Source organism: Lygodium microphyllum, chromosome 7, assembly GCF_053477565.2.
Source record: "Lygodium microphyllum isolate KBCC chromosome 7, Lygodium_microphyllum_v1.1.10, whole genome shotgun sequence".
Lineage (NCBI taxonomy): Eukaryota > Viridiplantae > Streptophyta > Polypodiopsida > Schizaeales > Lygodiaceae > Lygodium > Lygodium microphyllum.
This window is the reverse complement of record NC_141141.1, coordinates 131,855,341-131,868,846: the sequence shown is the minus strand read 5'-3', so window position 1 is coordinate 131,868,846 and position 13,506 is coordinate 131,855,341. Positions and strand designations below refer to the sequence as shown.

General features: G+C 37.5%; 1 protein-coding gene across 1 annotated transcript; it reads right to left on the bottom strand.

Moving 5' to 3' along the window:
• Nucleotides 1–3,897: 3,897 nt before the first annotated feature.
• On the bottom strand, nucleotides 3,898–5,596 carry LOC148033969 (uncharacterized). The gene is made up of 2 exons (XM_087681947.1): nucleotides 5,398–5,596; nucleotides 3,898–4,349 (listed from the first exon to the last, which is right to left on the bottom strand). The coding sequence occupies exons 1-2, from the start codon at nucleotides 5,508–5,510 to the stop codon at nucleotides 4,106–4,108; spliced, it is 357 nt and encodes a 118-aa protein (XP_087538073.1). The 5' UTR covers nucleotides 5,511–5,596; the 3' UTR covers nucleotides 3,898–4,105.
• Between the last annotated feature and the right edge of the window lie 7,910 nt (nucleotides 5,597–13,506).

The window sequence follows — 13,506 nt, the reverse complement described above, 5'->3', positions numbered from 1 at the left end:
CTCCTTTTGTTTGTTGGGATCACTTTTGTTGGGATAGGAGTTGGAAGTGATGGTGACATAATGGAAATTGGCTTTTGTGTCCTTGGTAGCTAGATTCATCTATTTCCTATGTGATAGTTTTGAGCATGCGAGAGGGCTTTCATCACCCATTTTAATGTTAAGGCAACAAATGATCAGTGAAAGGTAGGCTATATTGGTGGGACTTTGGTTTTCTGAATTGGCCTAAGGTTGCATTATAGAAGTGTCTTATGATCAATACAAGGTAAAGAGACACCCAACATAATCTCCACAACTCATGTCAAGGTTTTTTAACACCTCAACCCAAACACAAAAGTAGGAAATATAATATAAAGGTGAAGCTTTAAAGCCATCAAAAATTTTCAAAGTGATCAAAATGTGAATCACTTATGAACTCATATCAACACAACTCAAGGCAAGACGAAGTGAAATTGCCAAGATTAAGGTAGCTAGAAATAAGGGCAAATGGGCAATTTGGCAAAGTGGTAAAGCCAACATAAACGAGTTTCAAAAGCTTAAGCACTACGTTCATTTAGGTTCATCACATCAACGCTTGAGTTTTCAATGGCACCTAAAAGTAGATTGTAACTAAATCTCGAAGTGTGTCACTTTATTTTATGTGCCCTTGAGGTATCTTTGGGCTCCCCTCCTTTCCTCTTCACATAAACTTAGTACACCTTGTCTCTCACATAGTCCACCTCTATAGTGAATATGCTTAAATGATGGAGCCCACCACTCTCCTTTGGTCAAAAGCATACACCTCTCTATAAACAATATAGTGATATGATGGAGCCCATTACTCTCCTTTGCTCAAAAGCATATGCCTCTCTATTTCTCTAAGTGCCTAAATACTTTATCCATTCATGGCACTTAGCTCAATTTTAGTCACCATATCCATCACTCCTAGCACACATTCATCAAAGCTCAAACAAGCATGCATATATGTATATACATATATATGTATGCATATAAAATTGAATAGCCCTACCTTCTCTCATTTGCAAAGAGTATTAGTAAATTGTGCTTTATTTTTTTCTACTATCATTTTTAAGTTAAAATATTCATTTTCTTCTCTTCATTTTGCATTATGTACCTTTGTCATTTGCTACACCTTCTCAACCATCTATAAACTCATACACATAGATATAAACATTTGTTGCATCACTCTATTAGTATAAATACAAGGAGGCCAAGGAAGGCTTGTTTTTATTCTAATTGGGACTTTGAAACTTTGCCCCATAGTTTACATGCTATTTGTCATCTACAATGCCACTATCTAAATGGGCAAAAACTTAAAGCTTTATTCCTCTTATTGCATTCTTGCTTCATTAATACAATGAATATTGATTCAACCATTTTAATGAAGGATATGGTTCACTTTGAGATAAATTACTCAAGGGTTTCCAACTTTCACGTAGTCCTAAGTTATTTCTCACTTTCAAAGTTTATTTTAGAGTATAGCTAACCTTTTTAAGTAAGGTTTTTTGTAATGCCTTAGCAAAGACCTAAGACAATTATGTCTTGAAGAAGTCTCTTAGTAGTCTATGTAAATACTTTTTATTCATAATATTGACTAGCATTCTGCACTCGCTTCGCACGCACAGAATGCTAGGCCGCTTCGCGGCAGCTTCACTGCCTCGAAGTGGCAAACAATCCATTTCTGATATTTCTCTCTCCTCTTTTTTCTCTCTTTCTCTCTCTCTCTCTCTCCCCCCCCCCAAAATTCCCTATGTCTAATTTTCTCTCTCTCTCTCTCTCTTTGCCTTCTATTTTAGTTTTTTTTTCCTCTCCTGGTTCTCTCTCTCCTTTTTTTCTCCCTGCTTTTCTTCTCTCTCTCTCTCTCTCTCTCTCTCTCTCTCTTTTATTCTCCCCCCTCTCCTCTCTTTTCCTTCTCTCCCTCTCCTCTTTTTTCCTTTTTTTCTTATTTTCTCTCTCTTCATTCTCTTTTTAATTTTTTTCTTTTCTCTCTCTCTCTCCTCTCTTTTCCTTCTCTTTCTCCTCTATTTTTTATTCTCTTTTTAAATTTTATCTTCTCTCTCTATAATTCTCTCTACATGTTCTCTCTCTCTTCTTCTTCTTCTTTCACTTTCTCCCCCTCCCCCCCAGTCTCTCTTAAAGTATGTAAATTTTATCTTTTTCTTATATATAATTCTCTCTTTATGTTTATATTCTCTCTCTTCTCCTCTCTCTCTCTCTCTCTATCCCCTTTTCTTCTTCTCCCCTTTCTCCTAATTTTTCTTTTTTTCTTCTCTCCCTCTCTCTCTTTTAAATTTTATCTTTTTCTTATATTCTTCTCTTTTAAATTTTATATTCTCTCTCTCTCTCTCTTCCCCCCTCTCTTTCTCTCCCTTCCTCTCTCTCAAAAAATATTTAAAAATTAAAAATACTTCTCTTTTTTCTCTTTTCCCATCTCTCTTCCTCTTTTCCTTTCTCTTTTTCTTATTCTTCTCTCTCTCTCTCTCTCTCTTCCTTTCCTTTCCTTCTCTCTCCTCTTTTTTCTTTTTTTTTCTTCTCTCTTTAAGTTTTTTTCTTTTAAATTTTATATTTTCTCTCTATAATTCTCTCTGTGTTCAAATTCTCTCTCTTTTTCTTTTTATTTTCTCTCATTTTCTTCTCTCTGTCTCTGTCCCCCCTCTCTCATCTTTTTTCCTATTTTATTTTCATCTATATCTCTCTTAAATTTTATATTTTATCTCTCTATAATTCTATTTCTCTCTGTTCCCTCCCTCTCCTCTTTTTTTTGCTCTTTGTATATTTCTCTCTCTCTCTCTCTCTCTCTCTCTATATATATATATATATATATATATATATATATATATATAAATTAAACAAAAAGTTTATATCATGAGAGAGAGGGAGGGAGGGGGAGAAGAAAAATATTTAATTAAAAAAAACTATTCTCTTTTCTCTTTCTTCTCCTTCTCTCTCTGTCTTCTTCTTTTTATCCTTTTTCTTCTTCTTCTTCTTCTCTCTCTCTCTTTTATTCTATTTCCTTCTCAAAGTGTGTGAAAAACTATGTTAAAAATTTTTTAAATTAAAAGAAGCTTTTAAAATGTTTAATTAAAAAAAGTTTAATCTTACTGTGTGTGTGTGTGTGTGTGTGTGTGTGTGTGTGTGTGTGAGAGAGAGAGAGAGAGAGAGGAAACCTAAGCCCTACACATGAGAGAGAGGAGGGGGAGGAGGAAAAAATTTAATTAAAAAGGAAATAGAGTTTTAATTTAAAAATGGGAGGTAAGGAAATGAGGCTTTAATGAAAAAAGGGAAGAGGAAGAGAAAATGAGATATTACACGTGAAAAAGAGAGGAGGGGAGGGAATTTTGATTAAAGAAAAGAGTTTTGGAAAAGAGAGTAGGTTCGAGAAGCCCTTTGAAAGTTCAAGGCTTTCCAAACTTGTAGCTAAAATAAGTGTGAAAAACTATGTTTAAAAAAAATTTAATTAAAAAAAGCTTTTAAAATGTTTAATTAAAAAAAGTTTAATCTAATTGTGAAAGAGAGAGAGAGAGAGAGAGAGAGAGAGAGAGAGAGAAAGAGAGAGAGAAAACCTAAGCCCTACACATGAGAGAGGGAGGGAAGGGGGAAGAGAAGAGGAATTTAATTAAAAAGAGAAGAGACTTTTAATTTAAAAATGGGAGATGAGGAAATGAGGCTTTAATGAAAAAATGAAAGAGGAAAAGAAATGAGATATTACACGTGAAAAAGAGAGGAGGGGAGGGGGTTTTAATTAAAGAAAAGAGGTTTGGAAAAGGAGGTAGGTTCGGGAAGCCCTTTGGAGGTTCGAGGCTTTCTGAACCTATAGCTAAAATAATAATAATATAATATTCTCTGCGCATTATAAAAAAACCTTTTCAAGTAAAGTGGACTTTTTTTAGCACTTCAAGAAGAGCCTTCAAAACAAATCTCTTATTTTCTCCTAGCATAAATATAGTACAAAGACATGCATGTTGCATCTCCTCTAAGTCATTGTCATGATGTTAGTGCTTCAAAATCTAAGAACTTAGAAATGTGGATTAAAGTTCTCATTGGAATGAGAAATAAGAGCACCAAAGTGTTCTCATAAAACATTGGGTAACGTATGGTATAAGTGCTTTCAAGTGGAGTGTTCAAGCTCTCTCTCTTCCTTTCCGTCTTTGACAAGGGAGTAGTGCTTTTCCACGGCTTCAACAATGTCCCATGTAACACTCATTCCGAGGGGAAAGGTAAGCATGTCGCCATGGCCAATCTCAAAGTAATCCAATGAATCCTCCACATACACCTTCACCTTCCCTTTAACCAAGTACATTCTCTCGGTGGCTTTGAAGGTCCATGGCACCTTCTGCGGAGGGCAACCCCACCTACACCAAAATGCAAAGGCTTCTCTCACTTGCCTATAACCAAGACCATCAACTTATAGTAATCACAAAACATTTCACAATATAGAGTAAAAGCATTTGGCATCGAACACCAAAACCAAACATCTGATGACCTTAACAAGATCTCCATATTTGCATATTATGTTTCTAATCATCCCATCAAAGTATCTTACATAGGCACACTATAATGACATGTACAAAGCATTTGCATGCCCTCATAGTCCTAGGTTGATATTTCATGCTCCATCAGTCCATGGTTGTTCCTACACCTTTAACTTCTTGACGAAACCCAAGATTATGCAAATAGATTATGCAAATCATAGGGTTCTCTTTGTAATTTTACATTTTTAAGGAAACCCAAGTACAACATACATATGCAGTTCAAGATTTTGCACTCGTTAACATGGTGATAATAGAAGAGAAAAGATAGAGAAGCAAGGGCTGTGTGTGTAGGGCTTAGAAGAGGTTAGGAATGAATATAAGGGTAGGGATGAATGTGCACGGCTTCACGATAATAACACTGAGGGTGAGAGCAATTCTCATGAAATGAACTGGGTTCGCCCATCAACCCGAGATGTACTAATAATCAGGATGACTAATACTATTACACCTTTCTAATCTCCTCTGTGTGTGTGTGTGTGTGTGTGTGTGTGTGTGTGTGTGTGTGTAAGAGAGAGAGAGAGAGAGAGAGAGAGAGAGAGAGGGGGAGGGTGGTTTTTGCTAGCTACCCTTCAAACTGTACAGTATTAGACCTTTCCAATCTCCTGAGAGAGAGAGAGAGAAGTTTCGCTTGCTACCCTTCAAACTGTACAGTGTGTGCCGGAGTGCCACTTTAAGGGCAAGAGAAAGTTACAGAATACTCAAGTGCTTCAAACTGTGCCATGGCAGCATCAGCCCTTAAAATTGACTCACTGAAGGGGAAAAATTCAAGAGACTTTGTCATTGATTGCAGACACAGACAGACAGACAGACAGACAGACAGGCAGAGAGACAGACAGACAGACAGAGAGAAAATTGTCTCAGTGTTTACTTGGGCCAAGAGAGGACTCCAAGCTCGGCGAGGCGGGCTTCAGGAACCTGGCGCTCGATCTTCACGCCAAGCCTCTCCTCCTCCATAGCTGCTGCCGCCTCCACCTTCGCCATGGGCAGCACCTGCACTAAACCCCAACAAGCCCAACAGACGAAATACCCCTCCCTCTCTTCAGACAAGCCTCGAGGCCCCCCATCACCTCTTCGTCTCCCCCTCCTTTTAAACCTTTCTCCACATCACCTTGCCCCCCCCCCCCCCCCACCCAAAAGAACAACAACAACAACCTAAGAACCTTGTTCCAATCTCTAACCTAAGGGGGAGCTCCTCGGACTTCTATAACTAAAGTGGCCTCTAAAATTATACACTGAACCAAAGTGAGTTATCATGGGGACTCACCACAAGTATTGTCTAGCCTAAGAGGGCCCGGGCGACTCACTAGACTTTTAGTAGCTACTAAAGGGAGCTCTAAAATCATACAATGATTCAACTTCAAAGAACATGCCCACCTCATACTGCGAATTCACTTAACAAGACTTCGAGCCTCATCACTCCTTTCCAAACACCACTTTTGGGTCTTAGCTTGCTTCCTCTTGCCATTTATACAACCAATGGGCCTTTGACTTGCTCACTTTTTTCCCACTCATACACAAGTAGTGGGGTCCTCTGACTACCTACTCCATGGGCCAAGCTCTCGCCTCACATGTCCCATCAAAACAAGAAAATAGAAGATCCTCATGCCTTCCCTTCATGACAAAAACCCCACTTCCACATGTTCTCTCGAATGAAATGGGGTTCGACCTTGCATGCTAGTGCAAAACTTGGGTTGAAATTTCTTCCACACATTTCAAAATAAGCAAGCTCAGTGTCCAAAGAGCCATGATTGCATGGAGTCTAATTTTCACCAACCTATGAATCTACTCTAACCCACCGCGCACTAAATGTGAAAAAAGACATGTGGCAACCCACCTTCAATCAATGGGATACTAAAATCCATTTTCTACAAGGTGACACGGTAACTATAGCCATACATGTGCTTTAAAACTATGTGCTCCATTCAACAATATTATAATTGCCTTATTATGTAAGCCCTAATGAATTTGAAAAGTGCGCCCTTAAGCATCTTCATATATGGGTTGCATGTGCACATGAAATTTTAGTTCCACTTTCACATAAAGAATCGCATTCATGTGAGCCATGTTACACGAAGAATCTAGCATTAAAGTCCAAACTTTATGTAGAGTCTTAGTTTTACTCCAAAAGACACAATGTACAATCAAATGGAGTCAATCATTCTACATGAGGGAATAGTGATCACAATTAAAAGTGAAATGCACCCAAGGAAGAGAAGTTCATTACATATTCTAGAAGCTATATACAATTACTATTGTGATGACTAACCATCTACCTCATCTCTCATTTTTCCCTAAAAGCATACTCCTAATTTCATGAGGGACTAGGGTAAAGGGGACACTTATAGTGACATCTTAGGGTCCCCATTACATCTAAATAAGAAAATATGCATACACCTTTAGAACATATATGCATCAATCCCAAGCTACTTTGGAAACTTTAGCATTACAAGTATGCATAGTTAAAAAGAGAGAGCCCACAAAATAATAGTAGCAAATATAGACCATTTTAGTGATCTTATATGATCAATTGTTTTGGGGCTTTACATGATAATTTACAAAATGTGATATTTATCATATAAACTTTACGTGTTTTTTTTGCAATTATATATTCATCTAAACATCATCCTGCAAACCAAAATTGTGTATATATGAGCTTAATTTTTATAAAAGACTAATTAATTGGGGCATAATGTGTCATAGTGTTTTCAAACTTGAATTAAATCATATAGATGTTTGAATAGTTAATTGAAATTATCATAAGAAGGTAACATCCTTGATCTACAAATTCTCATTTGTTGCAATACATGCAACATCATAATGATTTGACAACTTCATAATGTAAACTTTTTCATATTTTAGACTTCCCAAACATGATACATTGTCTAGAATTTGAGGTCCATGCCAAAACAAATTATGGGGATCATGAACCCTCCATCCCTATCATAGGCCCCCATGGGATTTGCTAGCTCAAAGCCCCTCTAAGATCCTTTGCCTCATGTGCAAAAGCACTAGATGCTTAGCCTTTCACACCACTTGGCTCTTGGCCCTAGAAACCAAGTAGTGATCTCTTGAGATTTACCTCGTTCTCTCCACCATTCATCTTGGACCTTAGCGCTAGTCATGACTACTAATAGCACTGTTTCATAGATCCTACTACGACATATTCACTTGCATCTTTATTATAATAAAAATCATAATCATAAAGTATTCATACAAAAACAAATACAATCTCTTCTAAGAATTGTAAGAAGGAAAGTAACTTGATAACATCTCAATGCTACAAAAAGCTTGCACTTGTTGGCTTGATGATGGGATGTCAAATTTTCCTTGTTGGCTAAATCTATACCTTCATCTTGTATGGGTTCCACTACTCTCCTTCCTTTGAGTTGTTAAAAGTTGTACTGTTAGAGATATATGTGCAAACCAAGAATGGTGCTAAATGCACAATTTGAAGGCAAAGGTTGTCTATCCCATAAGCAAAGTTAGGGCTAAGGAAACTAGCAAAATGCTATAAAATGGTATCCTTGGTTTGTAGTTCAATGCAAGAAATCAAGAGAGGCTATCATGTTTTGAGGATTTCTTCTTCTTTTATGCTCCATAGCCCTCTTTATCTCTCTTGCCTTTCATCCATGTTTTCTAACAAGGTATTAGAGCCTCATCCTTGAGGTTGTGAGGTTGTGGATTATTCATTATTACATTCCAAAGTTTGGGAGCTCAAAGCTATGAAGGAGATGTTTTCCAAGTGAGCTACATGTTGGGAGTCAATACTTGCAAAGAGGGAGATTGTTCTTAGAGCTCTTGAGGAGGTTGCTGGTCAAGTAAGGTATTAAAGTATACCTTCTCCATTTTTCATTATCATTTTAATTGAATTGGAAGGCTACCATTGACAAATAGGAGCAGTTTACATAATTCAAAATATTGGTTTCAAGCTTGATTAGTTGGATTCTTCGTTGTCATTACCCAAAAGCTAGGGGAAAAGTAAGGGGTTTGCTTCCTATTAACACATGTATAGATGATAATTCATCTTGTAAAGCTTAAAAGAGAGCTTAATGCTCTAGATATGGTCATGGGATGACGAAAGGATGTGTTTACTACATTCAAATTTGTCAATTGCATACTCGGGCTCCAACATGATCTATGGCAAGCTGAAAAACTACATTGCCTAATTAAGATAAGGGCTTCTCTTTTATTACGTTACATTTGTTAAGGGTGAACCAAAAACTCATAAACTTAAGACAAAAAAATCTACTTATCATGACCATTTTCTTGCTTTTAAAGCCTTATCTCTAGTGCCTTAATCACTAAAGTTAACATCCCCACTTAAAACCATGTTCACATGAAGTTGGATTAAATAGGTTATTTTTCAACCCATTTCACACTGGACTAATTGGGATTAGATATTTCTTGTTAGATATACTCAATGCCCCACCCTTGAAAGGTACCACCAATGATGTTCACATGAAGTTGGATTAAATAGGTTATCCTTCAATCCATTTCACACTAAATTAATTGGGATTAGATATGTTAGATATACTCAATGCCCCACCCCTGTAAGGTACCACCAATGATGCATGGTGCTCTAAGCTGTAAGGCCCCCATTATTAGAAGAAGCCATGTGTGACCATGGTTGGTGGGTCCTAACTTATATGTTAGATGAGGTGTATGTGGCCAGATGGCAAATAGGTAACCTTTGTGGATCTAGCCCTTGGGTTAGATAGAGTAGTTATAATGGTAGCAACTCGAGGCATAATGCATGGAGTTGTGAGGTGTGGGAGTTAGCATGGAAGCTTACTTTGGGGCCCATTCTACAGCCTCCAACTGGGGGGGTCTCAAGGGGGTCAGTGGCCCCCCTAATGGGGATCCAAGGGTAGCATCCCCAACTCGATGGTAAAGGGAATATTCCTTAGATGACTAGGGAAGGTTCATAATATGGTTGAATAGGCCGACCAAACTACCTTCCCGAGCTATAAAAGGGATCCACCGGTTAGAGTTCCTCTAACAACCCTTAAGTTCTTCACCTATCATCTGTCTAGATCTCTATCTAACCTTCATAGTGGAAGTGCATGGGTGGACAGAGCTATCCTTGTATTAGTTCTTTTGAAATTAAAGAAGTTTCTATTCTTATCACATTTGCTTGCTCATATTTCATCCCCTGTGCCATGTATTACTACATGCTATCAAAGCCTAGGGGACTTTGACAAGTGAAGAGTATGCAAGAAGCAAGGGCTTCAACAACGAAGAGGAGAAGTGCCATCTATTGCATTAGGTAGCAGTGTTGGTGCATCAAATGGTGGTGCTAGACTATAGCAACAATTCAAACACTAAGGATTTGTCCACCAACCTTCAGCGAAGGCAAGTTAGATGGTACAACCTACACTTTGTGGAAGTTTAAAATCACAACTATTCTTGATTCTTATGAGCTTTTGGAGACAATGCTGGGGACTAACCCAAAACTACAACCCACTCCTGACCCATCAAATTCAAGTGTTATGATTCCTCCAAATGCGGATCTTCTATGAGCTTGGAAACAAAGGAATGCAGATGCATTGTGCGCCTCAGTTAGAAGCTGCTCTGATAGTGTTTTGGCATTACTTTAGCATACAACCAAGGCATTAGGGTGGTAAGAAAAAGTTTCAAGAAGAGTGCTTCTACTATAAGAAGAAATAACATGCAATTGCAAATTGTCATGTCAAGAAGGAAAATGAAAAGAATGGCATTGTAAAGACTAAAGGAAGGAGACAGCCAATACGCTAAAGAAGAGTTGGAGTTATTCATGGCGATGATTGAGGAAGTGTGTTTCTTGATGCAAGAAATAGTATCACCTCCCGTCACATAACTAATGAGAAAGGTCTATATAAATCTATGAAGCATCTACTATGAGAATCCATCATTGTGACAGTTGGGAATGATGCAAAATGCCATGCTGAGGGTAAATGTACTATTTCCTTTATTACTACAAATGGTGAACTCAAAAATATTTCAAATGTATTGTATGTTCCAAATATTAATAGCAATCTCCTATCAGTTACTTCTATAACTGATCTTGGCCTTGAGGTGAGAGTCACTAAGATTGGTATAGAAATCATTGATAGCACTAGCAAAGTTGTTGGCAAAGGAGAAAAAATGAATAATCTGTATGAGGTAAGTTCTCTTGCAACCACCATTGGTGTGGGCACAAGTAAAATTTTGCATCAAAGGTTGGTTTTGCAGTGTTAAAGGAGATGCATAAGCAAGGTATAGTTGCTCACCTACTTGTAATAATTTAAATGAAGGAATCGTGTGAAGCTTGTATGATGGGCAAGAAACAAAGAAATTCATTTCCATAAGAAAACAAGAATAGAGTGAAGGAGCCAATGTTGGTGCATGATGACTTGTGCAATAGAATGCTTATACAAGCCTTAAGAGGATCTTCTTATTTTATATTAATCATCGATGACCATAATAGGAAGATGTGTGTGTACTTCCTTTGTGATGATAAGGCTCAAGCTTTTGGTAAGTTTATAGAATGGCTAAAACTTGTTGAGAATGAAACAGGGCAAAGTGTGAAGAAGTTTAAAATAGATGGTGGTGGTGAGTTTAACTCAAAGGAGTTTGAAGACTTTTGCAAGAGCAAAGGGATTAAGCGCCAATTGCCGATGTCTCATACACCTCAACATAATGGTGTTATTGAACTCCAAAATTGCACCATTGTGGAAATAACAAGGTGTATGCTTAAGGGCAAGGGATTACCTAACTAGTTTTGGGCAGAAGCTATTAATATTGCACTCTACATTCTCAATCGGAGTTACACAAAGGCTCTTAAGGGCAAAACTCCTCTTTATGCCTATTTTGGTAAGAAACCATATGTCTCATTTTTAAAGGACTTTTGGATGTGAATGTTATGCACATGTTCAAAAGGATAGGAGAAACAAGTTAAATCCAAAAAGCACAAAATGTAGATTCTTCTTGGGTTATAGTGATGAGCAAAAAGCTTACAATTTGTATGACCAAGAGGAAAATAAGATCACAACAAGGGTGATGTGGTATTCAAGGAAAAACCACATACAATGGAGGAGGAGAATATAAGTTCTTTCACTTTATCATTTAGCGAAGAAGTAGTCTACTATAAACCCATCCCAAGAGCTATCTCTACCCTTAAGGAGGAGAAAGCATCATCTTCAAATGATGAGGAAAAAATTCACTAACTTGCAGTAATGCCACTAGAAAAGCCATTGCCGTGATGGGTGAAGCAACTCTATGATCGCATTAATCCTATGCCTACCATAGTTAAGGAAAAGGCTAATGGACCAAGGAGGTTTGTGAGAATAGAGGAGCAAAGAAAGGCTTCTACTCACATAATCAATATGGCCTTGATGACTAAGATTATGAGAGAAGTAAAGGACTTAGTAGACTTGGAAGAAACACTTGTCGATCTAGCTTGGAGAGCATCTATGCAAGCTAAATATGAGAGCATAATGAAGAATAATACTTGGGAACTAATGGATCGCGGGAAAAGAGGAAGATTATTGGCACCAAGTGGGACTGGAAGGTAAATCACAAGGTTGATGGTAGCTTAGAAAAGTATAAAGCCAAATTAGTTACACATGAATTTTCACAAGTTGAAATTTTTGATTCTCAAGAATCGTTTGCTCCAACTGATAGCATGACCACTATTCACACAATACTTGCAGTGGCCACTCATAAGAAGTGGTCAATTTACCAAATGGATATTAAATCTGCGTTTTTGAATGGAGACCTCAAGGAGGAGGTGTACGTGACTTAGCCATCGAGGTTTGAGGCTTCCCATTCTGAGAACAAAGTTTGTAAGCTGAAGAAGGCATTGTATGGGTTGAAACAAGTCCCTAGAGCATGATACTAGTAGTTAGATAATTTTTTTAAAGGCTTGAATTTTAAAAGATATACCTCAGATGCTAACTTGTATGTTTATAAGGATTGTGAAAAGTCTGCAGTGATTGTCCTATATGTGGACAACCTTCTTATTACAAGTGACTATAAAGATAAGATCCATCACATTCAAAAGGCTTTGAGATTTGAGTTTAAACTAACAGACTTGGGCTTGTTGCACTACTATTGTTTAGAGATTAAAGTCTAGCAAGAGCCTTGGCAAAATATTTATCTATCAAAAGAAGTATGCATGAGAGATCTTAAAAGCATTTGGCATGAGTGTGTGCGAAAATCAAGTTTTCGAAGTGAGATTTTTTGGCAACCTCCAGTTTTATTTCACATATTCCACTTGGTTTTCTTTTTGTTTTGGGCATGTATCAAACACCATTGTTGCTCCTCCATTACCACCACCATCTCCATCACCACCACCATCATCACCACCACCACTACCATCGCTATATCTTACTCTTTCCCTCCTCGTTAGAACCACAACTGATTCTCCTCTCTCTCTCTCTCTCTCTCTCTCTCTCTCTCTCTCTCCTTATTTATTAGGTACCAATCACCGACATCTTACTCTTCTCGATAACATTACCACCACTAGCATCTCCACTATCTCCACCATATCTTACTCTCCCCATTTGTCAAGAAGTGAACTGGAGAGCAAGAAAGAGGAGAGAGAAGATTGCAAAAGATAAAGAATAAGAAGTGTAGAAGGGAGATAAAGAGAGTGACAAGGAGAGAGAAAGACTAAAAATGGAGAGAGAAAGACATAAAGAGGTAAGAAGCCATTGAAGTTGTGAGCAAGGTAATGAGGAGAGAGACGGTAATGTATAATTGTTTCAAAAGATGATAAAAAATACATGTCCCTTCCTTTATACTTATGTCATTGTGACATGGTATTACTATTATTTCCACACTAAACCATTATTCTTCCTAGCTTCTTACAATCCATCTCGTACCAAAGGTTTTTACCCAAAAAAAAAAACTCATAAAGATTGGAAAAGGATGGATGGAACATAGTACTACTCTGTTTTTAGCTATACAAATTAGAAAATGAATGAAAGATTAAAGACATATGGACTAAACTGAAGGA